We start from the raw sequence: 26,657 nt of genomic DNA, 5'->3' as shown, positions 1-26,657 counted from the left end.
TTGAGATTTGATAAATCTTTATTTGCATACATAACCCTGAGGTACTGGAATAATTGAGCATGAGGCAAGAGTCAAACACATATGAGCACCTACTGTATACCAGACAACAAGAATAAATGAGAAATGGCGACAGGTTATGGAGTTCCTGCTCCGGCTTTGTGACAGCTTTGGTGTTGCAAGCACTGAAGGTTGTTGCTATTCAGGTTGAAACATCTGGAGGATGTGCTTTCCTCCCCGGTGTCTGAAGGGACAGAGACAAGATGGCAGGCAGGACTTGGCTTTGACTGTTCCTACCTGCATGGCGGTTTGTCCATGGTTCCTGCCTCTTATGGGTATTGAGCCTTAAGACTTAGGAGCACTCGGCTGTAGAGATGGTGCTGAAGTAAGGGCATAAACCACTCTTACTGAGGACCTCAGTTTAACTCCCAGACCTCACCTGCACAGGGATAGGATTAAAGATATTTTTTCAAAAAAAAAAAAAAAAAAAAGGCTGGATGGCTCATCCTCATGACGACTTTGTGAAGCAGGTGAGACACGTGGATTTTACAAATGAGGAAACCGAGGCACACACAAAGAAGGTCTACTGTGGGCTCACCCCATAAGTCCCATCCGGCAGGCAGGAAAACTGTGGAAGGACCATACCAAGCCTCCATGAGCAACTCTCTCACTCACCAAACAGTTTTAGTTTCCACCATCATGCTCAAGAGTCTGTGAACAGAGGACAAGCACAGGCTTCCCTTGATCAACTTCACAGTGACATTTTCTGTGGCTCAAAAGACAGTGAATAACTGCACTGAGCAAAGCTGCCATGACACATGGCTGGGGGACTCCTCCATCTTGGACACAAAGAATGCAAGGAAGTAGGGCATGTCTCACCCAGAAAATCTCCTGAGCTGTGCCACTGTGGTTCACTGCATCAATCTATAAAGGAATCATTGGACACACAGAGAAGCAGTGCACTCAGCCATGGTCACGCAGCCCTGGATGTGGCAGGTGTGCAACAAGAATCCAGGTTACTATTTTAGGTCAGTCCCCACCAAGGACCCCTCAGTTTGGGGGCAGGAGAGCACTTTGTGCACGGAGGTAAGAATAACAAACAGCACAAGCTGGAAATCACCAAAATCATCCAGCTGTAGAGATGGGCAAACAGAGGGTGCACAAATAGAGTGACACAGCTGCAGACCAGACCTCTGGTCCATCACGACCTGGGCCTTACCATTCAACCATGTCTTCCAGAAGCATTTGCCACAATGGGTGGAGAGGGCAAGGCGACCAATCCATGGGACTTTTCAAAATTGTTTTTTTTTTCTAAACAAGTCCAAGTCATTCCCAAAAGGAAGGTGGGTGCAGTGTTGGACCTTGAGGAGTTTACAGTCTTGATAGAAAAAGAGGTATGTACAGGAGAAACACTGAATAACATAAAACATCCATAAGGGGGGCAGTTCCATCAGAATTTCAGTGAGACAGAAAGCAGCAGGAAGGATATGAAAAGTAGGGTTTTGAAGGATGAATAAGAGTCCAACAGGAATGAATGCATATGCCAGCCAGTTCCAGGAAGAGTTCCAACTTATAATGATGATTTGTGGAGGACAAAAACCACAAAGGCTGGTTCATGGAGCAGGACCTTTACACGAGTCCAGGGCTCTGGGCATAGGGCTGTAGACAGTCTTCCAACTTTGGGAAAGTCGCTGAGTTCTTCACATAAACCCAGAGTGTCTAATCATACCTCATTCCAGAACAATGTTAGTGTCAGAAAACACCACTGCTGCTTGGCAGAAGAGAAACACATTCACAAGCAGCAAGCCAGTGCAAAGTCACTGAGTATAACAGGAGCTTCTTTTCCAGTGCCCCTTGTTGATGGTCATCTGCCAGGCTTTTGTCTCCTCACCCATCCTCCAACCCTAGCCCTCTCTAACCTTGGTGCTAACAGACAACAATCCCAGACGGTACTGTCACTCACAAGCTAGCTCACCCTTCCAAGAATCTTCCCTCACATTGAGGGCAGGTAGGTTGTGACCGGCAGACTGAGGCACCGCTGAAAGATGGGCGTCTCCTTGGAGCCTTGGTCTCACTTTCTGACCCCAGGGTCAGGCACTTGCCCTGTGGAGTCAGCTGCAGGTCCCTAGGCCTTGACAGGCAACAGACAGTATCCTCCATCCAGGCTGCAAGGCCAGCCACCAGCTCAGCCACCAGATTCAGCAAGGCCAGGACAGAGTATGATGCCAAGAAGACATCTGGTGTGCACTTGATGACCCAAAGGCCTACATGACTGACACTTGAGAAAGTGTCTCCAAACGCTGACCTCATCTGAGCTCACTGGTGGCCATGCTGGGCTCCTGACTCCTCCCCTACTTCTTAGTCTTGGAGGAAGATGAACACCTTCATCCCTAGGTCACCTGGCCAGGAATGGGCAACATCCTGTGCCCAAAATGTGTACTTCTATGAGCTGGCAGGGGCATGGGATCCTTGCAGAGTCCATGTGTCGTGTTCCCATTGGCTGAGGGAGCTGAGAGGTCACCAGGAGCCGGGTGTAGTAGCCACCAAACACTGCCAGCAGTTGCCGGGCCATCTCCTGAAAGAGTTGGGGGTTGGGGGTGAGAAGAAGCATGAGCCCTACAGGCAAACCTGAGGGTAAGGGAGTAGGCACATGAGAAGCCCAAACCATCATCCTACTCTAGGCCCAGGAAGGAAGCTCAATAGGAAGAACGAGCCAGACCTGCTGGGGGCTCTTAGAAGATGCAGCCTGGTACAGAACCCTGACTCGGAAACTCAGTGGCTCGGAGCTGTTGTAGCCTTGACTCCATCATCCCCAAGGGGGCCTCGCTAATAAGACACACAAGGACTAAGGGTTCTGCTCAGAAGCAAACCATGCATTTAGCATGCCTGATGCCCTTGGTGCCATCCCAAACACCAGGAATGTACAATTGCAGGGAACTGGAGAAATGCCACTCCCATGCCACCTGCTTTCTGAAGACCATGAGTCTGTTAAGGTCCATGAGGTCAGACCAACTCACTTAAAGAAAATCACAAATTGGGGCCAGATGGGGGCAAAGTGTCCCATGCTAGGAGACCTTCAGTCATACATGGTGCCTGATAGATACCTTTCTACCAGACATAGTAAGAGTTGCTTATGAAAACTGGTTTACCACAGTAAATGAATGAATTAATTAAAATAAAATACTGCGAATGAAGGAGGAAGTGGTCCCAGGTTCTGGAGAAGGCAGAAGGGAAGTTGGTGTGAAATGAGTGTGGGTCCAGGAGAGGAAGCATGCAGAAGACGGATGGTGATGAAAGCCATGTGACACACAACAGAGATGGCAGACCTCATGCACACATCTTACATAAATGACAAAGCAGAAAGAAGAAACTTCAAGTGGGATGCCATGCATTCTCTTAGCACACGTGGTCTCTTGAGTATCACTCACTGAGTGACCAATTGGGAATGCAGGGAAGAGGCTTAAATCCCTCACTTGTGTCCAAAACACTGTGGGCTCCCTGGAGGCTGAGCGTGAGGAGCAGGTAATTATAACCAGGTGCTGAGCTCAAGGACACGAAGAATCCCAGCTCCTCCCCCTGGCTCCTGGACAAGTCCCTGCCTGGCTGAGGGACTGTCTTCACTGCTAACATGTTCTGTGGAGAGGTGGGGTGAGGCTTAGGAGCAAAAGACTCTCAGTCCCCATAGTAAACATCACTGGATCCATCAGCGGTATTACATAGCAGAAGCCAGGCTCACTCCTACAATCTCAGCATTTGGAGGCTAAGACAGACGAGTTATTATAAAGTCAAAGCCAGCCTGGACTTCAGACTGAGTCATGGCTAGCTTGGGCTACAGAGTGAGACTCTGCCTCAAAACAACATCAGAAAAACAAAAGCAGTTCATTCCAAATTGCTCCGCAGGACTGGCCTTTTCTTAAGTCGTCTTTTACGTTAGGCTGGAGGATATTGAAGATGCAAACAATGTACTCTCACTAACCCAGACTGGCCCCATCAACTTAGTCCCAAATCAGTAAGAGAAGAACCCATGCTCTACAGTCCAGCCAGCCCAGCTGGTGAACGGAGACTGCGCAGGACGCTTCTGCACTCAGCTCTCCTGTCTTCTCCTTTGTTCTGGGAGCCTGGCAAGTCTTGCTCTCCCCATCAAAGAAGAAAAAGTGAAGCAGACCAGGAATATGCTGAAGAATGCTTTGCAAGATAAAAATCTTTAAAAATGTGAGAGGTTGTTCTGACTACACCTGTCACAGACGGGGCTCTTCCAGACACAGATGATCTAGCTGCCCACAGTGAGGTTTAAGGAGACATTACATTTTCTCCAGCTAACTGATAAGCTACTTTCAAAACATTCATGCACATGCACACACACATACTTGACAAAAAATTATGTTTCTATGGGTTTAAGCAAATTGGAAAGAATCATTTGAAAAGCCCATATTTAATGGGTTACTGCATGTCAAGTCAGACACATAGCTGCCTGAATAAAGCACATTGCCTTATCAGTCTTCTCTGCTCTGAAAACATGAAGCGATAGATACTGCCATTATTTTTTCTCTTGAATATCGTGGTGTGGAGCCCCAGACTCCCAGACATGCAGAAGAGGAGGCCCGGGCTGGGCGGGGCGGGGCCGGGTGGAGACTTTCTAAAGCCCTGGAATGGAAATGACCCTCAACACTCCGAATGTCACCTGAGGTCACTCCTACTGAATGCTCTCATAGTTTACAGGTCTGCCAGCAAGGAGCCAGACCACACACACAGCCCAAGAGCAGAGCCTGGCAGGGCTGTGGGGCTGGTGAAACCAGAACTCAAAGTATTCACATAGATCCAAATGGTGACAAGGATTAAGTTGTTGGGTCTGTGAATGATGAATGGGTGATGATAGAGATGGACAGATGGATGGGGGGGGTGGATGGATGGACCGATGGATGGACGGACAGATGGATGGATGGACGAATACATGGATATGTGGGTGGGTGGATGGATGGATGGATGGATGGATGGGAAGACAGATGGACCGATGGATGGGTGGATGGATGAATGGATGGATATATGATGGATGGATGGATGAATAGATGGATGAATAAATGGATAGATGGATGCATGCATGAACAATGTTGGATAGTCAGACGACTACATAAACGTCTCCCTGTGTAGCCTTAGACCTGCAATTCTCCAGCTCATGAGTGTTGCATTACAGGCAATGTCCAGCAATGGACATTTAAAAGTTTAGTATTTATCCAAACTGATGATAGGTTATAGCTCATCAACATGCAACAACCCTCACAGTGTAGCTGACAACAAGAATGGCCAAGGTATTAAAAATGCAACCAGAAGTCCCAGTAGGTACAAAATAATTCCCTTGACTATGTTTTAAAGTACTGGGATAAAGATGAAGCCTGCCATCCAGTCAGCTGGGAGGTTATGGGTTAACCCTCCAGGCTATATAGCAAAACTCTGTCTCAAAAACGAAAGTGTCAGCAAACAATGACAATGAAGTAGAAGAAGAAGAAGAAAGAAGAAGAAAGAAGAAGAAAGAAGAAGAAAGAAGAAAGAAGAAGAAGAAGAAGAAGAAGAAGAAGAAGAAGAAGAAGAAGAAGAAGAAGAAGAAGAAGAAGAAGAAGAAGAAGAAGAAGAAGAAGAGGAGAAAGAGGAAGGAAGAAGGAGCAGGAAGAAAGGGAGGGGGAGGGGAAGGGAGGGGAGGGGAAGGAGAGGAAGAGGAAGAGGGAGGAAGAGGAGGAGGAGGGGGAAGAGGAAGGAGGAGGAAGAAGAAAAGATAACTTTGACCTAGAAGATTTGAAAGGCCTCTAGCAACTCAGAGAAGCTATAACCCCAGGGCCTAAAACCTGAGCCATCACTGGACCATGATCACATGGGGGCCCACAAGGGAGGACCTCACTGACTACCACAGCACCATTACCTCTGGCTCAGCCTCTGGAACAAGCTGATAGAGTTCAGTCTGTGTGAGTGGTCTCTCCTGAGGACCAGGAGTTCTGGGCAGGAGGGGAGAATCTTCCAAGTCCTCAGGCCTTTCCACCACGGGGCTCACTCCAGTCTCCATGACAACACATAGCTGGCTTAATCTGCTTCTCAGCAAGGACTACAAAGAAACAAGAAGTGCACAAGTATGTTCTAAGTCTGCAGGCTTTGACCAGCCAGAGAGCCCGACACTGACCTCAGTGAGCCCAACACTGACCTCAGTGAGCCCAACACTGACCTCAGTGAGCCACACCAGTGAGATCGCACTATTCCCCACAAAAGCAGGGTCCTGGGCAACTGCTGAAGGTCTCTGCCCCCATGCTTACATTTGGTCATCCCAGCCTGGAATCGGAGTGTCTATTGGGGGCTGTAGTGAACAAACTTGGGGACAAGCCCTGCCTGAAACCACAGGCTCTGACCTGCCAGGAGCAGAATGACACCACAATCCTGACCTTAGGAGGTTGAGATCCCAGGAAATGGCTGATCCTAGGAAAGGAGCTGGCGGCCATCTTACCTCCTGACTCCTCTTCATTTCTTGGACATGATCGGACAAGAACTGCACACAGTTCTCCAGGTCAAAGTAGACAAACCAGAGCTGTGGAGAGAAGCAGCAGTGGCCTGACCTTGAGCTTCTAACCCCAAGACCATCCCCAGTTCCTCCCAGTCCTCACCCACCCTCTGATAACCACATGGCACACGTGCTGTCTGGCAGGAACAATGTGACTACAGCCCATCTGTATGGCTGGCAGACAGAAAAGCTGGTTGTACTGGGACTCAAACTCGGAAGAGAATGCCAGGTAGGCACACTACCACTAAGCCACATGGCCAACCCAGAAAAATGGCTTTGCAAGCAAATTCAGAATATGTCCGACCATGGACGAAATGGCTGGGCCCCATCTCCCACAGAGCATCCCAGAAGACTCCAACCCCCCTTGGCCATCACATGTCCATTGGGGTGGGAATAGTACCTTTGCCCTCGGTAGGATGGGTACCATTCTGTCCTAAACCCAAATACACAAAGGAGAAAGTCCTCACAAATGAGATCTCTACTGCCAGGTTCAAGGCTGTCGATACAAGTGTTCTCAGTGGAAGAATGCAGGCAAAAAGGCATCCCGGTCCATATCCCCAACTTCTCCTTCCACCTCAGCCTCAGCAGCCCCCAAGGTTATCCTTAGGCCAAAACCTTCCGTGTCCATTGAGATGCCTTGATTATGCCACACACATGAGAATCAAGTTCTGCAGAAAAGTTGAACGCTGAGTCTAACACCTGCGTTCACTACCTTGCTCCTTGCTCAGGGCGACTGATCCCAAAAACAAGGATCACAGCCCTCCTGTCAGACAGTCTCTTCCACCAGGCCACATGACTTTTTAAATCTTTTTATTGTTAAAAAAAAAATACTCAAACATGCACAGGAGACGGGAACCCTCCACCATCTTGCTTTAACAACTTGCTGCATGCCCACCCCTGTTGACTGTCTCCTCTTCCCTTGCCCTGCACATCACCCAGCACCCCTGAGGATTCCGAAAGACCTCCAGATGCTGCAGCATCTCATTAAAGATGAAAAAAGCCGCTGTCTGAAAAGATGTCTCTTCATCAGTCATCAAACAACCACAAATTCAGCGGCATTCCAGGGTCCCTCCTGTGTGCTGAGAGGACACTAGGAAGGAGTGGCCGACTCAAGAGACAACAAAAGTTCTATATGAAGTGCCAGGAACCTCGTGCCAGTATCTCAGGCAAGATACCTTTACACACCACACGAGCTATCCCAGGTGTGATCAGCTCCACAGAGCAAAGACCCCCAATTCTACCCAGAGAACACTGCCTGGCATGTGGAAGCTCTCAGCAAATGTCTGCCACACACTGGGCATCCCTGTCTTTCCCTTTGGAAAGGGCTGTGACCAATGAGGCATACGCATGCCAAGAAGGCACAGCCTGAGCCTCGACCCAGCTCTGCTTCCTGGCTCTGTAGACTGTGTTCCTTCCCTAAGCCTCACTACCTTCAGTTGTGGACTAAGAATAACGTGCAGCCCTGTCATGCAAGAAGCAAGATGAGATCTCGCCGGGGCTATAGATAAGACTCTCAGCTGCACTGCACACTGAGTACTTAGCACTGAAGCACTGAGCAGAGGCAGCCAGGATCAAATCCAGCTTCAGTCATGTCCCATAAAAGATGCCCTACTTGGGGCTGAGGATTTAGCTCAGTGGTAGAGCGCTTACCTAGGAAGCACAAGGCCCTGGGTTCGGTCCCCAGCTCCGAAAAAAAGAACCAAAAAAAAAAAAAAAAAAAAAAAAAAGATGCCCTACTTTAAGATCCTCCAAAGGCTTTAGGGAAAGAGAAAATCACTGAGCCACACACGTGAGCCCTTAGCATCGCACCAACTTCTCCAGGCTCATCTCTCCTCCCACGTCACTCAGTGCAAGCCTGGGCCACCATGAGCTCTCACTGTCCCTTTAAAGCCACTGTGTGCCTGTCATCCTATGGGTGTGTAAGCTCATATTGCATGGGGACTTTGGCTCCTACAGTGCTCAACTTCACGATTCAGTACAGAGGAGGAATCCTCAGGGAGACAATGGAGCAGGGAAGAGGAGAGAGCCACTCACAGCAGCGCAGCAGACACTGGACCCCACAATGCAGACCAGGAGGATACAAGGCCACCTGCGAGCAGGCCAGCGGGAGACACGGTACCTGTATCACACTCTGGCATCCCTCCACGGTATCTGTCACCCCCAGCAGCACTCGGTGTCTCAGAAGGGCTCCATTGGCAGCCACCAGCCTCAGGTCTGTGTTAGTGTTAGCCTAAAAGACAAGTGCCAGGCCCAAGGCTGACCTCCAAGACGCCAAGGAGTTCCTCAGCCCTGAACATCCCAGCTGTCCCTCTCCCAGAGGCCACACAACCTTCAAGCTCAAAAGAACTCTATTTTCCCCTATGGTAAATTCAGTGTGAGAGCTTCAGCCGAAGCCCAGCTCTGCTGCTTCCTGGCTGTAGTGCCTGTGCCTCTCCATTGAGTCTTACTGGCTTAGGTTGTAGATTAAGAAAAAAAGCACACCCCCACCTCCAGGGAGTGAGGAGAGTGCTCACTGAGGTGTGAAGGAAGCCTTTAGCCCAGGGCTAGGATGAAATTATAACGTAGTGGATATTTGAGGGAAGGTAAGGGACAGACAGTCTATTCTGTGTGGAAAGAGTCAGCTCTGTTAACAACACACCTACTTTTTTCTCAAGTTTAAGATCCCTGGGCCTCAGCTTTCAGCAAGCCATGAGTGAGACATGTTCTACGAAGCCATGTGCTAACAAGGCCCACTTCTAAAGCTCCCAGAAGAGTACCTGGCCCTTAGAGAAACTGTCTCCTTCTGCTCTCACCCAGAGCAGCCAATATCAAGTCTGCCACAGATGCTAAGGAGATCAGAGAAGGGAAAGGAGAGCAGGCCAGGAACCCAGAGTGATGGCCTGAAGAAGAGACCCTCAAAGGGCCTTCGAAGGCAATTACGGGACCAGTCAAACCCAAGGGTTCCCCAGAGCAGCAGGCCCCCAAAGGAAAACTGGAAATGTGCAGAGGCTGTTTCATAGGGTCACACAGAGACTGACAGTGCTGGCTGGCACTCACTGAAAGAAGGTCAGGGTTGCCAGCACATGAATGGCCCATGAAAAAATTCTATAGGCCAAGGGCATGTCCTCTGGTCTACCTGGGCATGGAAAAAGGTCACTGGACACGGAAGAGGTAGAAAATCTATCTAGAATTCTCCAGCCTGTCCTTTTAACTCTACTGCGCAGAAGGCTCTAGAGCTAGGGATGCTATGAGTTGCACTCCGGGGTGGGCCTGAGGAAGTCTCAGCTCTTGCACCACTCTCCTTCCTGTTCTTGAGAGGCTAATCACTCACCAAGTCAGAGTAGGAACCACAGAGAAAGCAAGAGATCTTGAGGCTCTTACAGACACTAAGTAATACGGGGTTAATAATCCTGTGAGGGGCACGATCAGGAAGGACAGGTCTGTAGGATCCCAGCACTCAGGAAGCAGAGGCGGATGGATCTCTGTGAGTTCAAGGCCACCCAGGTCTACAGAAGAGTTCCAGGACAGCCAGGACTATTTCAACACCCTGTTGCAAACTAAGAAATCTCAGGGGCTTGAGGTCTGTGAGTGGAGATCTAACGGAAGACCTGAGGGGAGATGTGTGGCTGAGATTAGTTCCTAAACCTCTCCCTGAGCTATTCTTACTGGTAAATGACATCAACAACAGTAACAATTACAACTTACTGAGCATTTATGCTACGCTAAGTACAACTGTGAGTGCTTCCCACATAAACAGTCCTTTAATCCTCACAATCTCCCTACAACAGAGACAGAGTTATCAAGCTGTTTTCAGATGAGGAAACTGAGGTCCAGAAGCGATGCAACTCTGCTCGCCCCGGGTCACAGAGCCAACAAATCACAGGAGGATTCAGGCCCTGAACACAGAGCACAATGGGTGCTCAGAGAATGGAGCTTGGTCCTAGGAAGATAGGGCCCTGGCAGGTTCAAGAGACCCAAGAGCATAGAGACTCACTTCTGGGCTTTGCACTGAGGCCCTTGGCTGCACCCATGAGCAGAAAGCAGGTGCTTCTCTGTGACCTGTGTCTAGTACCTCACCTGGCACTCCCTTGCTTCACAAATCCAGCTGTGTAAGAGCAGAAGGGGTGGAAAGGAGGACACACAGCCAGCAGGCACCCCTGAACTGGGAGAGCCATGGCAGCATTGTGACAAACCTGCCAGCTCTCCTCACTTCTACCCCTTTGGGCTGAGAGCTTGCTTTCTCCTCTTCTCAAAAGAAGTATTTCCCAGCAGGAGCCAGAGGCTCAATTTATTTTCACAGACCAAGCACAAGGGTTACAAAGGCCTAAACAGAGCCCAGGGGTAGCATTATCTTGTCAGACTCGAAGCAAAGCCCAACAAAGATCCTTTCAGAATGATTAAGCCATAAAGTCCCAATTTGTCCCTGTGAACGCAGGCATGAAATGGAATTTGGCAAATGAAGCCAAGCCAGGCAGGAGCGAGCACCTGCTAAGGACTTCAGAACAGCAAGCAGTGGTCCAGGGGCTCAGAACACAGGAACGGAGGTGCTTCTGCAGGCACCCAAAGACTACGTCCTGAGCTGGGCAAAACCAGCCTACAAAATATCCAACCCCTTCCCAAACTGTGAGTGCACGGTTAGACAGCATAGTGGAGCAGAGCAGAAACTACTCACCTGACCTTAGACTAGGGAGAGAGAAAGGGCCTTGCCATAGCCCAGTGAAGCTGGGAGAGGTTGAGAATTAAATATACCCCCAGGAGCCCTTCCAGTTTCTGGCCCAGGGACACTCACATTGGACTCCTAACTACAGGATTTTAAGGAAACAGCAGTGCTGGATGCCAAACACTGGGTGCTAAGAAGGTTACTTGGAATCTAAGCAGTCAAACCTTGAGTACTAGCCTGGTCACTTAGCAGCAGTGAGTCGGAAGCTGCTCCCAGAGCCTTTCTAAAGCCCTGCTCCCTATCTGTAAAAGTCTCTGGCCAGAGTCACAAGGCGTTACCATGGAAAGCCTTCGACAACCTACTTCCTGTGAGAAGTTTCGATACAGGCATATTCAGACACTAACCTGGGAGTGAATGGTACAGTGAGCTGGGAGGCAGGGATCCTCTCTCCAAAGGACCAGGGATCATGTATGTGGCTCTGAACCTTAGCTCTTCACTTAAAATGAGATCTAGGACAAGTTCCCTAACTCTCTAAGCTCACTACCTGACTCTCAAGTGGCTACTGAGAGTTAACCAAGTTCTGGTTGTCAGTGAATGAGACCCCAAGAGAAACAGCACCACCTTTCCAACCCTCATCTCCAGCCCTGGTACTACAGTGAGGTGGGCTATAACCTTCTCTCCCTGCCAATCAAAATTTATTGTGCTGGTCCAGGGAGAGGTGTGTGAGCAAGCTCAGCTAGCTAGAATCCTGGCAGGAATGCTGGCCACTGGGAACTGCTCTCAAAACAGTTGGCAGCCGGGAAGAAAAAAATCACCACCAACAACTATCTGCAGAACTGGGTAAGCAAAGAAAGAAGAGAGCAAAGAGCCTTTGCTCCTTGGCCAAGGGGCAAGTGACTTTGTACATCACATGCAACTGCCCCAGTGAGCAAGGCCAAAGCCACAAGGCCATCAGATAGCGAACTGAAAGCACTAAAGTGAGACAGAGTAACCTTTCAGGGGAGCAAGGGAGGAAAGGAGAAGGGAGGGGAGGGGAGAAAGAGCATGGGGGCACGAGCCAGTAACCTTTGCACTTATAGAAAGGATGAGTTTGGGGTCAACCGAGCCTACATAGCAAGGGTAGGGATGGTAAGAATCTGGTGTGTGTATGTGTGTGTTTGTGTGTGTGAGAGAGAAAGTGTGTGTGTGAGAGAGTGTGTATGTGTGTGCATGTGTTTGTGTGTGAGAGAGAGTGTGCATGTGTGAGAGTGTGTATGTGTGTGTATGTGTTTGTGTGTGTGAGTGTGTGTGTACGTGTGCATGTGTGCATGTGTGAGTGTGTGTGTGTAAGAGGGAGAGTGTGTGTGAGAGAGTGTGTATGTGTGTGGTGTGTGTGTGAGAGAATGTGTATATATGTATGTGCATGTGTGTGTGCACATGTGTGTGAGAGTGTGTATGTGTGTGTTTGAGTGTGTGTGTATTTGAGTTTGTGTGTGTGTGTGTGCACACGCGCACACATGTGTGGAAAAGAGCAGAAAATGTACAGCAGAGGACTTAGCTTCAAATATTTCTGTTAGTTATAGGTATGCAACCATGATGGTAGCTTAAAGAGCTGTTTGAGTTAAAACAAAGTATCAGACCACCCAGCGCTAGGAGGGAACAGACAGGGCCCCAGGCATCTCACCTTCCTCTGCTGCCTCTCAAAGACCAGCACAAGAGTCAGGGTCAGGCTGACAGCGGCCAGGGTCGCAAGCAGCACACCTGCCCACTGGTTGCCTAGGGCAAACATTTGGCTGGTGGAGTAGATGTTGGCCCACACCAACACATAGAACACCTGTAGAAGACAAGGACACCTGTAGAAGGCATGAAGCTGTCAGGGACAACAGCTCCACTCATAGGCACCCCTTTGGTTATCCCTGCCACCACTGGGGTCAAACAGCTTCCCAGGGGCCTGGAAGAAAACATGTCAAGCCGGGGATGGCTCCTACTCACTGCTTATTAGGTGAATCTTGACAACGGGCTGTAACTAGCCTAGCAGAAATGAAGACATTCTAAAGAGACACTCCTGTCTCTCAATCTGATTATCAGGCTGCAGAAACTATAGACTCCAAAGAAATGGGAATTCTGCTTGGAATCTCATGATGGGAAATGTCACATAGCTCTAATAATATGTCAGATTGCCTTAAAGGCTGAGACTGAAGCCCAGAGAATGATGGGTAGGTGATAGGCGGGGCCACATCTTGATCTGGCTGCTTAGATGTGTATGGCCTTGGCCTGTGTGCTTAAACTCTGTTCTCCCTTCAGGACCTCTGGAGTGTTTACCGAATCTCTTTGATGCTTTCCAATGTGGCCACATTGAATAAATCTCCCCTTTCTGCATTCCACTTTGAATTTGGTTCTTTTAGTTGGCCCGTTGAAGATGGGTGGTTGAACCTGACTTGGGGTTAAGATCGTGAGCCCTCAAGTTTGATAACAAGGTCAATCACTCCTAAATCCTCCTCAGCCCAATTTCAAATGAAACACAAAAGGGCAGGACTCTCTGGAAAGAATTCTGTGTCTAAACCCCACAGTAGCCCCTGCCTTGTAGTATGGCTTAGAATAAACTATGGCACCTCTCTAAGCCTCAGTTTCCCCATCTATAAACTGGGAATAACCATGCCTACTTCTCAGGGCCTTTCCAGGGCTAAGAAGGTAACATTTTATAGCCTGGTACTTCTAGGGAGTTGTTAAAAACTGACTCCCTCTTCCCCTTCTCCTGAAGGTGGGAGATGGAGGTCAGCTAGACCATGTGACCATGAACACATACAGAAGCCAGAGATCAGCGTGGTTAAGGGTTAAGCAGCAGAAGCTGGATAGTCTGGGCTCACACACAGTTTGGCCACAGACACACATGTTTCTGCATGTGCATATGAAGGCATAGGTATATGTTTCCAAGCATGTACACACACAGGTACATGCATGCATTTGTGTGTATGAACACTGTGAACAAAGAAGAAACCAAATCCCAGAGAGAAAAGTCTTGGCTAAGGACAAATGCTGAGTCGGGAGTCTGGTGCTCTATAGATTCCCAATCCCAACCCCCATCCTCTACTAACCCCTCCCACTTCAAATCCATGTCTTCGGTACTAGGCTTGCCCAGGCAACTGGGTTTCTCATCCCCTTATATGCCTCAGGTACACTACTGAATTTGGTATGCCTGAGGCCACGGTGGGGGCAATGCGGGCCTGCTTTACTACTCACCACAGCAAAGGCCAGCCTCATGGGCCTGGAGTTGTAGATGATGTACCTCCTCACTTGAGGCTCCAAAAGCGCACTCTCAGCCAAGCTCCTATACTGCTCAGCAGGGACCTATGCCAAGCAGGACGAAAAGGTCGTCAGTTGCAGGACAAACCACCCTCTACTTCCTTCCTGCCAGCAAGCAGTTCACAGGACTGCCCATGGGAGAAAGATAAGGCGCATCTAAGGCACCTCAGAGTGCAGACGAGGAGGCTCAGAGCATAGACTGGGAATCCTAGGGTAGGTCTAACTGCAGGAAGGTGACAACCTGAAAACCAGGGCAACCTGCAGAGGAACCACACAGCCTGACTCTCAACCTTCCAACAAGCATGGAGCAGCCTTGGGCAAGGCACAGGCCCTGAACCAAACTCTGTTCATGTCATTCAAGTACTGAGTGACTTGGGCCAAGTGACCCCTGCCCTGAACCTTAGTTCCTCTTCTCCAAAGTCAAGGGTGTGTGCACCGTCAGGCAGGGTGCATTTTCAGTGCTCAGGGGTCCTTGGCAGAGAGAAAAAAGCACAATGAGCATCGGGCACTCTGCTCACTGTTAGTGTCGCCATCTGACACTCTGCTCACACTCACCCCTCTGTCAGTGCCACCATCTGACACTCTGCTCACACTCCACCCACTGTCAGTGCCACCATCTGACACTCTGCTCACACTCACCCCACTGTCAGTGTCACCATCTGACACTCTGCTCACACTCCACCCACTGTCAGTGTCGCCATCTGACACTCTGCTCACACTCACCCCACTGTTAGTGTCACCATCTGACACTCTGCTCACACTCACCCCTCTGTCAGTGCCACCATCTGACACTCTGCTCACACTCCACCCACTGTCAGTGTCGCCATCTGACACTCTGCTCACACTCACCCCACTGTCAGTGCCACCATCTGACACTCTGCTCACACTCACCCCTCTGTCAGTGCCGCCATCTGACACTCTGCTCACACTCACCCCACTATCAGTGTCACCATCTGACACTCTGCTCACACTCGACCCACTGTCAGTGTCGCCATCTGACACTCTGCTCACACTCATCCCACTGTCAGTGTCGCCATCTGACACTCTGCTCACACTCACCCCTCTGTCAGTGCCACCATCTGACACTCTGCTCACACTCACCCCACTGTCAGTGTCACCATCTGACACTCTGCTCACACTCACCCCACTGTCAGTGCCACCATCTGACACTCTGCTCACACTCCACCCACTGTCAGTGTCGCCATCTGACACTCTGCTCACACTCCACCCACTGTCAGTGTCGCCATCTGACACTCTGCTCACACTCCACCCACTGTCAGTGTCGCCATCTGACACTCTGCTCACACTCATCCCACTGTCAGTGTCGCCATCTGACACTCTGCTCACACTCACCCCTCTGTCAGTGCCACCATCTGACACTCTGCTCACACTCACCCCACTGTCAGTGCCACCATCTGACACTCTGCTCACACTCACCCCACTGTCAGTGTCACCATCTGACACTCTGCTCACACTCCACCCACTGTCAGTGTCGCCATCTGACACTCTGCTCACACTCACCCCACTGTCAGTGTTGCCATCTGACACTCTGCTCACACTCACCCCTCTGTCAGTGCCACCATCTGACACTCTGCTCACACTCCACCCACTGTCAGTGTCACCATCTGACACTCTGCTCACACTCACCCCACTGTCAGTGCCACCATCTGACACTCTGCTCACACTCACCCCTCTGTCAGTGTCACCATCTGACACTCTGCTCACACTCCACCCACTGTCAGTGCCACCATCTGACACTCTGCTCACACTCACCCCACTGTCAGTGTCACCATCTGACACTCTGCTCACACTCCACCCACTGTCAGTGTCGCCATCTGACACTCTGCTCACACTCACCCCACTGTCAGTGTCGCCATCTGACACTCTGCTCACACTCACCCCTCTGTCAGTGCCACCATCTGACACTCTGCTCACACTCACCCCACTGTCAGTGTCACCATCTGACACTCTGCTCACACTCACCCCACTGTCAGTGTCGCCATCTGACACTCTGCTCACACTCCACCCACTGTCAGTGTCACCATCTGACACTCTGCTCACACTCACCCCACTGTCAGTGTCGCCATCTGACACTCTGCTCACACTCACCCCACTGTCAGTGCCACCATCTGACACTCTGCTCACACTCACCCCACTGTCAGTGTCACCATCTGACACTCTGCTCACACTCACCCCACTGTCAGTGTCGCCATCTGACACTCTGCTCACACTCCACCCACTGTCAGTGTCGCCATCTGACACTCTGCTCACACTCACCCCACTGTCAGTGTTGCCATCTGACACTCTGCTCACACTCCACCCACTGTCAGTGCCACCATCTGACACTCTGCTCACACTCGGGCCCTCTGTCAGTGCCACCATCTGACCCTTGCAAGAGTCCCAAGCACTAAGGGCACAGAACTTCCTGTCTAAACCAGAGTGTCTGCAGAGCACACAAGACCTATAGAATAGGAGCCACCAAAGGCTGAAGCCACTTAAGAATTCCATCTAAGGGTTGGGGATTTAGCTCAGTGGTAGAGCGCTTGCCTAGCAAACACAAAGCCCTGGGTTTCGAAAGCTCCAAAAAAAAAAGAAAAATAAAAAAATAAATAGGTGTGTTCAGGCCCTGTCCTTTCATTAAAAAAAAAAAGAATTCCATCTAGACATGGGACACCTCAGGGACTTGTGGGTAAAGGAGCTTGCCAGTGATGTGAGCCTAATGGTCTAAGTTCATTCCTCGGAATCCAGAGGAAGGTAGAGGGAAAGAGCAGACTCCAGAGTTATCTTCTGCCTTCCACACATGAACCCTGGCATGCACACACAAATACACACACGAAAACGCACACATACACACACAAACACACACACACACACACACACACATCCCCCCACCAACATATACATGATAACAATCATCGTCATAAGTACAATTCCACAAAAGCAGAAAAATGTCATCTAAGAACATAAAACAAAAAACACACAAGCTCTTCACTAATCTCAAGACAATAATTTAAGGAAGATGTGGAGTTTGAGGAGATGGTTCAGCGTGTGACTCTGCTCCCCAAGCATGAGGACTTGGGTGTGGATTCCTAGCATCCATGTTAGCTAGGTGCTTTGGGGAAATGCCTGGAAGCCGATGAGGTAGACCAGCAAGCTCCCATTCAGTGTCAGACCCTGTGTCGATAAACAAGCTGGAGAACAGACCAGGGAGACACAGTAACCTCCACGTGTACAGGCACGCACATATAAATGCATGCACATGCACACACCACACAAGAAAGGAAGGGAAGAAAGAAAGCAGGTAGAGAGAGAAGAGAGGAGGAGCTTGTCTGGAGCAGGAGGCTCAGTGCTGTCCGGAAAGTCTTTCGTGGCAGCATGTTAAACTCGGAAAGCTTTGGGCTGTACTGAGCTACCTGTGATTTCCTCGCCAGCCCAGGGAAGATTTTAAGCGAGAGAGCCACACCATTGCCCTCCACACCGACACTGAACACTAAGAGCCTGCTGCATCCCGGGATATCTGCAAATGCTCCTTGTTATCACACAGGGAATCCTGATGGACGTCCTACAGAAGAGGCATGAACATCACCCTCTCTTGCAGACAGAAGTGAAGCACAGAGAAGTTAAGTCTCCTTCCTAAAGTTGCACAGGCAGCGAGCAACAAGCCTGGATCCCATATCTGTGGGATTTAGGCCTGGATTCCCTATTAGAAGGTTACCACATCCATTATGTAGTAACTTCATGATCTTTCACAAATGCAGTTCTCTCCCCTATAATGCCTTCCTCCCTCCTGCCCAGCATACTTGAATTTGTCCTTCAACCACCCTGTCAAGGCCTAGTCTTCCATGAAGTTTCTGTGGCCACCCACACAGGGAAGTTCAAAACTTCCTCCTATGCCACCAGTGCTACGTATGGTCCTCTGCTGTGGCATCCGTGTCTGGCTGGCCTTGCTTACCTGACCCACGTCTGGCTCCTGCTGGGCAGTGCGAGCACTGAAGAGTTTAGCCAGCACAGGACCTAGACACAGTGGCCACCCCAACACATACATTCTGAGTTAACTCGCTGGGAAGAAAGGCTATCTCTAATGTTTTGTTTTTGTTTTTGTTTTTTCTATGCACAAGGCCATAGCCAGAGCAGGTAAAGAGTTAAGGAAATGTTTGTGAAGAGATTGATGGGTGGACAGATGCCAGGTGGACAGGCAGAAGAGCACAGACTCAATCGGCCAGCACTCACCTGAATGCCCCAGGCCTGCAGCTGTTCTTCTGCAACTCTCAGGTCAAAGGAGATGGGTGCACAGGTGTTGTCGATCCGGAGGACTGAGAGGACCTGGCCATTGTGTAGCTCTGTAAGCAGACCAGAGCGTCAGTGGGCCATGCAAGGAGAGCTCTGCAGGAGTTCAGAACTGAAGGCATCTACCTCAGGTTGGGAGCACCTTCTCGTGATGAGGGACATGGTAGCCGTTCCTAATCCCTAAGGACTTAGCTTGACTGGGAAGCCCTCAAGAAGCAGAACTCAGGCCCATATAGGTTAACTACATAGTTTATAACTTCCAAACACAAAAAGGCATCCCACAAAGAACGCATGGCAGGAGCCCAATGTCACATGGCACACGTAAATGGAGACTGAACAACCAACTTCATTAGGGACCTGGTGAGGTAGATGTTTAGTCAAGTTCTGAACTCGAAGTTTTGCTGAATAATTTAAGTCCCAGCAAGGTGCCAAATATCAGACTTGAATAGTTACCTTGAAATACCAGTCCCCAGATGGCCACTCCTTCATCCTGACCTGTGACTTTGCTACTGGCCAGATAAAGAGTAATAAGCAGGGCATAGGTCAGCTGGTCTCAAGCAGGGACAGCAGCCTGTATTAGCTCCCCACTGGGGCTGATGGAATCACAATGGTCCGTAAGAGGAAGCAGGGCATCAACACCTTTGCTAGCTTGTCCACAAGCGAAGTTGTACCACTGGGAAGGGGAAGGACACAGAGCCTTGTCTAGAGTTCCCAGACAGGACCAGGGTCCTACAGTGCCTCCACTGTGAGCTCAGGAAGAGCAGAGTTAGACTTCTGACTGCGGAATTGCCGGGATCCCACAGTGGCTTTCAAGCCCGGGCTAAATGTCAAACAGCCTCTGAATCCATGTAGAGCCCTCCAGCACACTTAACCATTAACCTTGTCCCCCACCCCCACTGTCTCGTTTGCACACGTGTGTGTGCGTGCATGTGTGCGTGTGTGCACACTCACGAAATTGTTCAATTATTCCATCAGGCTTTTGTTGGGACCATACTTCCATGCTGCTCTGTTCATCACAGGGCTACCTGAGCTGGCTTAGTGCCTTGCATATATGTGACACATAAATGAATTAGTATGTCAGGGCCTCTAATCCTCAACCTTGATAGATAATCCATAACTTGGATCCAGAGGGGAGTGCACCAACAACCTTAAGGATTCCTTCCATTCCATAAACTCTAGGTCCTATCCAAAATGGCTTTCAATTTTGGCCTCTCCCCTCTCTTTCTGAAAGGACTGTGGTACACAGAATAAACACAGGTCAACTCTTGAGGTAAACTTGCAAGGTCAACTGTTCCTTTCCTACAGATGGTCACAGCCACTGCAGGAGACAGTGGACCATGCAGATGACAGCCAGGATGCCATCTCAAATGGGTGAACTCCTAGGCCCAGTGAGGTCATTAATTTGGAAGCGAGCTGGTTAGAGCTCAAAAGTCCTGAGAAAACAACACTAAGCCTTTTAGCCTCCCATACCAGACAGAAGTAGAAGATTAAACTGAAGACTACCGGAATGGAAGGGTGCACAGAAAAGAAACAGGGAGCAGCTAAGGAGACCCTCGTTCAAGAGCTAGAGCCCCCACTATGTGCTTGCTCCGAGGGTCCTAAGAGGTGGATGCTGTTCACAAGGAAACAGCAGCCGAGCCTCCGGAAAGCAGAAAAGTTTAGGTTGACTTGAGGGTAGGGAGATAGAGCAAGCAAGAGGAAGAGACAATGACCAAAACACAGCTATCATTCAGTGGGATCTCCCATCGGTTCCCTCTTGCCACAGAGGAGTAGCCTCCCCCAGGAGAGTCTGGAACCTTCAGCCAGCCACACCCTGGGCTCCACAAGCACTGGCCCAAACACCACAGAAACCTTTCACACAATCTCTTGTTTGCCTTTCTATGAGGAGTCCCCGGATCTCTGTACTTGGAAATGCTTGCTTTACATCTAGGCTCAGCAAAGCTGAGAGAGAAGGGGGAGGAGTATATGGAGACTGAACAAAGAGGCAAGGGGGGCTTGCTAGGATTTGGCAGAGTGATGCCATTCAAGTCCTGAAGGAAAAAATACTGCATCCCATCCCATTCTATAGCAGCATGTACAGGAATTTAAATTGTTTTCTTAATGACACAGTCATAAGCCCCTCTGTGCAACCCTCACATTCCTACAGAACACCCACAGTTTACAGTATTATTTCTCCTTGCTGCACCCAGCTACCGTCCACGCCTTCACTGACCACCACACTGACTGTGTCTCCAATGGAGCAGGTCTCCTGCTGGCTCTGCAGACACAGCAAGGGTGAGGCGATGCAGAGCCCTATCCTCTCTGAAGTTCCATTCTTGTAGGGAGGCCAGATACTCAATAGTTATCACCCAGATACCTAGTATACTCAATAAAATCTGCAGGGAGAATACACCAGAAAGTCCTGACTAAGGCTAAGCCACCAAATAATTTGTTGTAGCAAAGACGAATGGAGGCCTGAAGGATAAGTGAAAACTGAGTACCAAAAAGCATCATTGGTAGGAAGGAAGGAAGGAAGGAAGGAAGGAAGGAAGGAAGGAAAAACCCATCACGTGCAAAGGTCCTGAGACAGAATGCTCTACAAGAAGACAGCAGAGGGAACCAAAGCTGGCCTGGTAAATGGCGGATCTTCATGCTATGTCCACTGAGAAGCCCTGAGGCAGAATGTGCCACCAAGATATGCATCTGGAAAAGGTTCTCTGGAGGGTAGCAGAGAAAATGGAGCTAGGCGGTGGCAGTCAAGCTTAAGGTAGTGACAGGAGGCAGTGACAGTGAGAATGCGGTAGAAATGATAGAGAGTGGCCTCGTGCTGAATGACAAAGTCAACCAGCTCCATAGAGACCCCAGTTACAAAGTGTTGGAGCTCAGCACAGAATGGCACTTGGTGAGAAGGAAAGGGTGGGAGCCGGTCATGGCCTTACCTTCCCCCCAGCCAGGAGGGTTCCCCTGAGGCAGGGTGCTGCAGCCCAGGGTGGAGGTGGGCAGAGGACCAGCTGCCCCACCAGGATCTGAGGGAGGTTCACAAGCCATGGCAGACAGACAGCGGTCTAGCTTCTACTTCCTGTTTCTAGGGGTGCAGTTCACACCGGGCAGCGTCTCACCTCCACTTGCCTATGAGAAACAGCAAAAGAAAGAAGTTGAGCCGGGGCTCCCTGGCCCTCTGTGAGGCCAGAGTTGCTAAAGGCAAGGGAGGACCGTCAGGAGGCTAAATGCTGACTTTCCGATCTTGCTGAGGAAATTTCTCGGAGGGAGAAGAAGGAACTAAAACCTTCCTCAGGCCTCTGCTGAGAATTCCCCTACTAACATGGGGTCTTCTCCAGCTCAGCCAACCAGGCGCCACACATTCCTTCCTGAGATGCCCAGGCAAACAAGCGTGAGGCAGGTTATGGGAAGGCCTGTTTACATATACAGCTCCCTGTGAGGCTCTGCAAGGCACACAAACCGAAACCAGGGAACAGGAAACACAGATTACACGCAAAAAATCCTGACACCCATGAAGAGGAGAAGTAGCAGACAGTCTGGCTACACTCCAGTTCTCTAGAGAGGAGAGGTCCAGGTTCAGGATTCACACTGTGGCCCCACGGCCTCCTACTTTCGTGAACTTGGATACCTCTCTCATCCTCAGAGCTTCGAATAGGCTTCTTCAAATCTATCAGACCTCCCCACAGAGGCCCACTACCAAGAATGGATGGACGGAGCAGGGGAAGGCCATGGGGAACAGAAATCACACCCCATGAATATTAGCTCTTTAAATCCTTCAAGGGCAGTACCCTAAAGGCAGAGGCAGATCTAAGTGAATTCACCAGCCTGATCAACATGGTGAGCTCCAGGCCAGCCAGGGATACACAGTGAGACAAACAAAACAAAAAATAAAACCACTCTCAGTCCAGCCTCATGACCTGTGCTGAGAATCCCAGAATGCACAAGGCAGAGACAATAGGATCAAAAGTTAATGCCAGCCTGCGCTATACAGTGAGTTTCAGACAGGTGTAGGCTATGAGGGAAGGAAAAAAAAAAAAAAAAAAAAAACCCCTCCTTTTAAAAAGAAAGGTAATTTCTCCTGGTGTGAACCGTTTACAGACAGCTGAGGACCGTTTACTGAAGCCAGAGTTTGGTCTCTGGGGCTCTCAGGTGTGCAAAGCCAGCATGGAAACACGGGCAGCTAAACGCTTGTCTGAGAAAGGACCACGAGGAGAGCAAGCTTTGCATTTAGCGCTGCAGGATTCCGGAGGCACAGCCAAGGCTGCCAGCCTCCCTCCCTCCGGTGGTCCAGAGGCACAGCAGGCCATCCCTTCAGCCGCTTTCATCAGCCAAAGAGGGGATGCTCCTCATGGGGGCTTCCTGGCTGACTTCCTGAGCCGCCAATCTGCTTCAACCCGTGACATGTGTCCCATGAAAAATCATGTTCCATCAATGCCACTCATGGCGCGTCAGTCCTGCAGAAAGTCCTCTAGACATGTGGGGGCCAGTCCTCTAGAACATTCATCTTGCTACCAAGGAAGGTGACGTTGGGGAAGTTAGGAAACATCCAGATGACACAGACCTGCTGGAATCCAAACTGGCCCCAAACCCCACTGCCCACTGACCTTCAGGGAGGCACTGAGCCTTCTGGCCTCTTCGCTGTGTAGCTCAAGGCTTCAACAGGAGCAGTTACACGAGGCTGGGATGACCTGCAAAGTGGGAGTGTGGGGATTCCTGTTCGGAACAGAAGGATCTGGGGTCAGGGGGATGACTCCACAGGTAAAAGCACTTGCTGCACAAGCCCTGGTTCCCCAAGTTCTACCCCAAGGTGCCCCCATGGAAAAAGCAGGTGAGGAGGCAGGAGTGTCTACAACGGCAGTGTTCCCCTGGTGCCAGAGTGTCTACAACGGCAGTGTTCCCCTGGTGTTCAGTACTCTGCCCACAGCCCAGGTTCCGTTCTTTCCTCAACATGGTTTTCCTGTTTATGGTCAAGACATGCTCCTTCCAAAGCTATCAGTAGAAGGAGAGTTGTAGAAGATTCTAGCATGTGGCTCCAGGGTCTCAGCCCACAGCACCCGAGCTCTCATATCTGTGGGCCTGGTCTGGCTTCCTTGCAGCTAATTCATGAAATCACCTTTGAGTGGATCAGAAGAAAGCATGTTTCCTAGACATGATACAGAAACAAATTCCAGTCAGCCTGCAAGACTTCTAATGGGACGACAGGGTCTCCTCGTCCTCAGCCCAATTCACAACAGCAGTCTCAAACAAAGTACTTACCAGCCTACTTTATCGTACCTCCTCCTTCTATACACCCAACAGGCACAAAAACCGTGAAACAGATGCAAGGTTGTGCTCCCCTGCTGCCTCTGATCAACTTCTAGGCCACCAGGCAGATACAACCTTGACATCTGTACTCCTGGCGGAGGACTCAGGCCCTCTCAGTGAAGCCTCACAGTACTGGAGTGTTCAAAAGGCCGGGAGGAGCTGACACAGGCTGGAGTTGCTCAAGCCTGAGGCTGCACAGAAGGATCCACTGGTTGCAAAATCCCACAAAAGCAGCATTGTGTTGGGGGCAGAAATCACAGCACCCACATCAGCCCCCTCAGCTGCCCACAGAGAACCAATCAGCAGAGCCACACACCCAAGGTTGTGTGTGTTGGCTAAAAGTAACCTGCCCAGCCCAACTACTTCCCATCTGGGTGGCCTTGAGCAAGGTACTCTCCTTTGCCTCTGTTTCCTAGAGAGGAGACAAGGACAGAAACTTAGGATTGTCCTATGGTTCCATGTTCACAAGATTCACACTTAGAAAAAGGTTGATTACTGCAAGAAGGCAGTAACCGCAAACGTTCCCTGAGAAGCCTCTAGGGTCAGACCCTGGACTGTAAAACCAGGAGTACAACACCAAGCGTTTGCTCAGCCCTCCCCTTCAGGAATCACCATCCTCTGGGGAAAATGCACTGAGAGAGAACTGCCAGGGAGGTGAGGAGGAAACCAGGCAGCAAAGGCGAGCAACTTCGATAGAGGACGAACTAGATGTTCCTAGGCTGAACCAAGGAGGAGACTGAAAGGAGCCATGCAGAACTAAATGGATTTGAACCAGAGGTCAGAATGGGTCCAGCCCCACCCCCACCCCAAGTAGATCCTCATCCAGCAATGAAGCTACAAGGCTGAGAGGGTGCAGGCAGGCCCCCAAGGGAAAATGCTAACCATTTACCACCCCCCTCAGCCCCGCTCCAGTCTTCAGCACACAAGTCAGGGAGCCCTACACGAAGGTAAGCAAAGCCCAGGGGGAGCAAGTGCCTGCTGAGACTCCTGACAGTCCCTTTGGGAACCCGCCTTGCAGCCAGATTTTCCAGTCGCGGTCTGTGCAGACTCAAGCCCCCAGAGGTGCTAACTCTGCATAGTGCCTGCCAGCCTCACCAACAACTGAGCGCCTAACATCCTGAAAGGAAAGAAAAAAACGGCTTTCCTTCTTCTCAGCTTCGTTAATAACACTGCAAGTCCAACACATCAGAGAAGCAGCAGTCCCCAAAAGTTTAGGGCAGAAAAACCTGGCTAGACAAGGGGTCCAAACACCCCATTTCAATGATGAGAACATTAAGCCCCGGAAGAGAAAGCTGACTATCCAAGGTCAGGGAGCAAAACCCGGAGGGAGCCAAAACAGAAAGCCGGCTCGGCGCCGCGCGGCCCGGCGTCTCCCACCGTACCTGGCCTCGGCCTTAGGCAGCTGGCTCCCGGGTCTCTGCCCTCTGGCCTTAGGGTTCCTTCACCCCAGAAATCACCCGCCCTGCCCTGCAGATCCCACGCCTGACGCGTGGGGCGGGAAAAGATCACCCGAGCCTTAGCGGAGGGACGCGCACGCAGGCCCCGCGGCCCCAACCCCCGAGCGCGGGCGCGCGGGCACGCGAGTACGCGCACGGCCCGCGCACACTCACCGCCTAGCTGCCGCCCGGGGACGCGCAGGGTCAAAGGTTCCACGCCCTTTCTGCGCCGCGGCGTCCGGGCGCCGCCGCCCCCGTCGCCCCCGCACGCCCTTCGGGCGCGCCACCCCAGCCGGTCTCTTCCGCCGAATTACCCCGTAGGGGGCACGTCTCTCAGGCCGAGCCCGGAGCGTTTCATCAGCCACGCTCCCCCAGGGCGCCAGTAGGAGCCCTGTGCCCGCCACGTGCATGAGATCTGGGCTCGTCCCTGCCGTGAAGGAGCGGGGTGGGGGGGCCTGTCCCGAGTGACACAGTCATGGGATCTGATGCATGAGGCACACTCGGGACCAGAAGTTTCTCTCTAGGCTTGTTTTTAATGAAAAACGATGTTCAGTATTGAAAGCGTCGGTGTAGTCCCCACTTCTTAATTGTCTGGTAAATTAAACTTTGTGTCTGCGTTTTCTTTAAAACTAGTTATGACTGTGCCATGAAATTGTGTGAAATTTCAACAAAATAATGTATGAGGTGTTCAAAAACCCACATTTGTTCACCCTGCTCCTTAAGATTTAAGAGGATCTGTGATGGTCTGCTTCTTTTTCCAAGTGAATCACTAGTCTTGGGTTCACCTTGGTTGGTTGGTCTGACACCAACAGACGTGGCTAACCGCGAGTGCATGTTTATATATAAAGGGAGCAGATTCTATTAGCCACCAAACACTGTCTTTTAACAAAGACCCTGGGTACTTAGTTGCTGCACCAATGGCCTTGTTTCTTTTTAAGGGGATCGGATGCATATGTGGTTCTCACCCTTGCTTGCAGGAAGGACTAGGACAGTACAGGCCTCTCTACAAGTGGTCTTCCACACACAGAGAAACACATACACACTTCTTCGTTCAACAGTTACTATGAAACTCTTGAGGACTTCCAGACCACAGGACTTACATATGCCTGCAGGATGTTTCAAAGCAGCAAGAAAGAATTGAAAAGCCAAATTAGCATATCCCATGCAGGTGCCCCTGGGGACAAGTGAGGATCAA

The 26,657-nt window shown here is 50.4% G+C and overlaps 1 protein-coding gene across 10 annotated transcripts; it reads right to left on the bottom strand.

The window, feature by feature from the left end:
• Window positions 1–26,657, bottom strand: Tmem268 (transmembrane protein 268). 10 transcript variants are annotated; one of them, XM_063287354.1, is made up of 11 exons: window positions 25,409–25,623; window positions 23,979–25,143; window positions 23,327–23,865; window positions 21,662–21,851; window positions 18,687–18,796; window positions 14,394–14,501; window positions 12,838–12,987; window positions 8,655–8,765; window positions 6,482–6,562; window positions 5,909–6,088; window positions 1–2,572 (listed from the first exon to the last, which is right to left on the bottom strand). In XM_063287354.1, exons 4-11 carry the CDS (start codon window positions 21,768–21,770, stop codon window positions 2,393–2,395), a joined length of 1,029 nt encoding a protein of 342 aa, XP_063143424.1. In that variant the 5' UTR covers window positions 21,771–21,851; window positions 23,327–23,865; window positions 23,979–25,143; window positions 25,409–25,623; the 3' UTR covers window positions 1–2,392. The 10 variants fall into 10 exon arrangements, with proteins under 10 accessions (XP_063143424.1, XP_017448742.1, XP_038965403.1 ...); XM_017593253.3 differs by lacking the exons at window positions 23,979–25,143; window positions 25,409–25,623 and adding an exon at window positions 25,637–26,657 and having other exon boundaries at window positions 23,327–23,435; XM_039109475.2 differs by lacking the exons at window positions 23,979–25,143; window positions 25,409–25,623 and adding an exon at window positions 25,637–26,657 and having other exon boundaries at window positions 23,327–23,410.

This window comes from Rattus norvegicus, chromosome 5 (assembly GCF_036323735.1).
Source record: "Rattus norvegicus strain BN/NHsdMcwi chromosome 5, GRCr8, whole genome shotgun sequence".
Taxonomy (NCBI): Eukaryota; Metazoa; Chordata; class Mammalia; order Rodentia; family Muridae; genus Rattus; species Rattus norvegicus.
The sequence above is the reverse complement of the archived record's forward strand: the minus strand, read 5'-3'. Positions and strand labels throughout refer to the sequence as shown.

Excerpts from the sequence above, each read along its gene's own strand:
- Tmem268 (XM_017593253.3), bottom strand. The coding sequence starts at position 21,770 with ATGGCTTGTGAACCTCCCTCAGATCCTGGTGGGGCAGCTGGTCCTCTG. Across the intron at positions 14,502-18,686 it reads TGCAGGCCTGGGGCATTCAG|GTCCCTGCTGAGCAGTATAG; the intron begins GTGAGTGCTGGC and ends TGCTTGGCATAG. Across the intron at positions 2,573-5,908 it reads TTCCAGAGGCTGAGCCAGAG|GAGATGGCCCGGCAACTGCT; the intron begins GTAATGGTGCTG and ends CAACTCTTTCAG.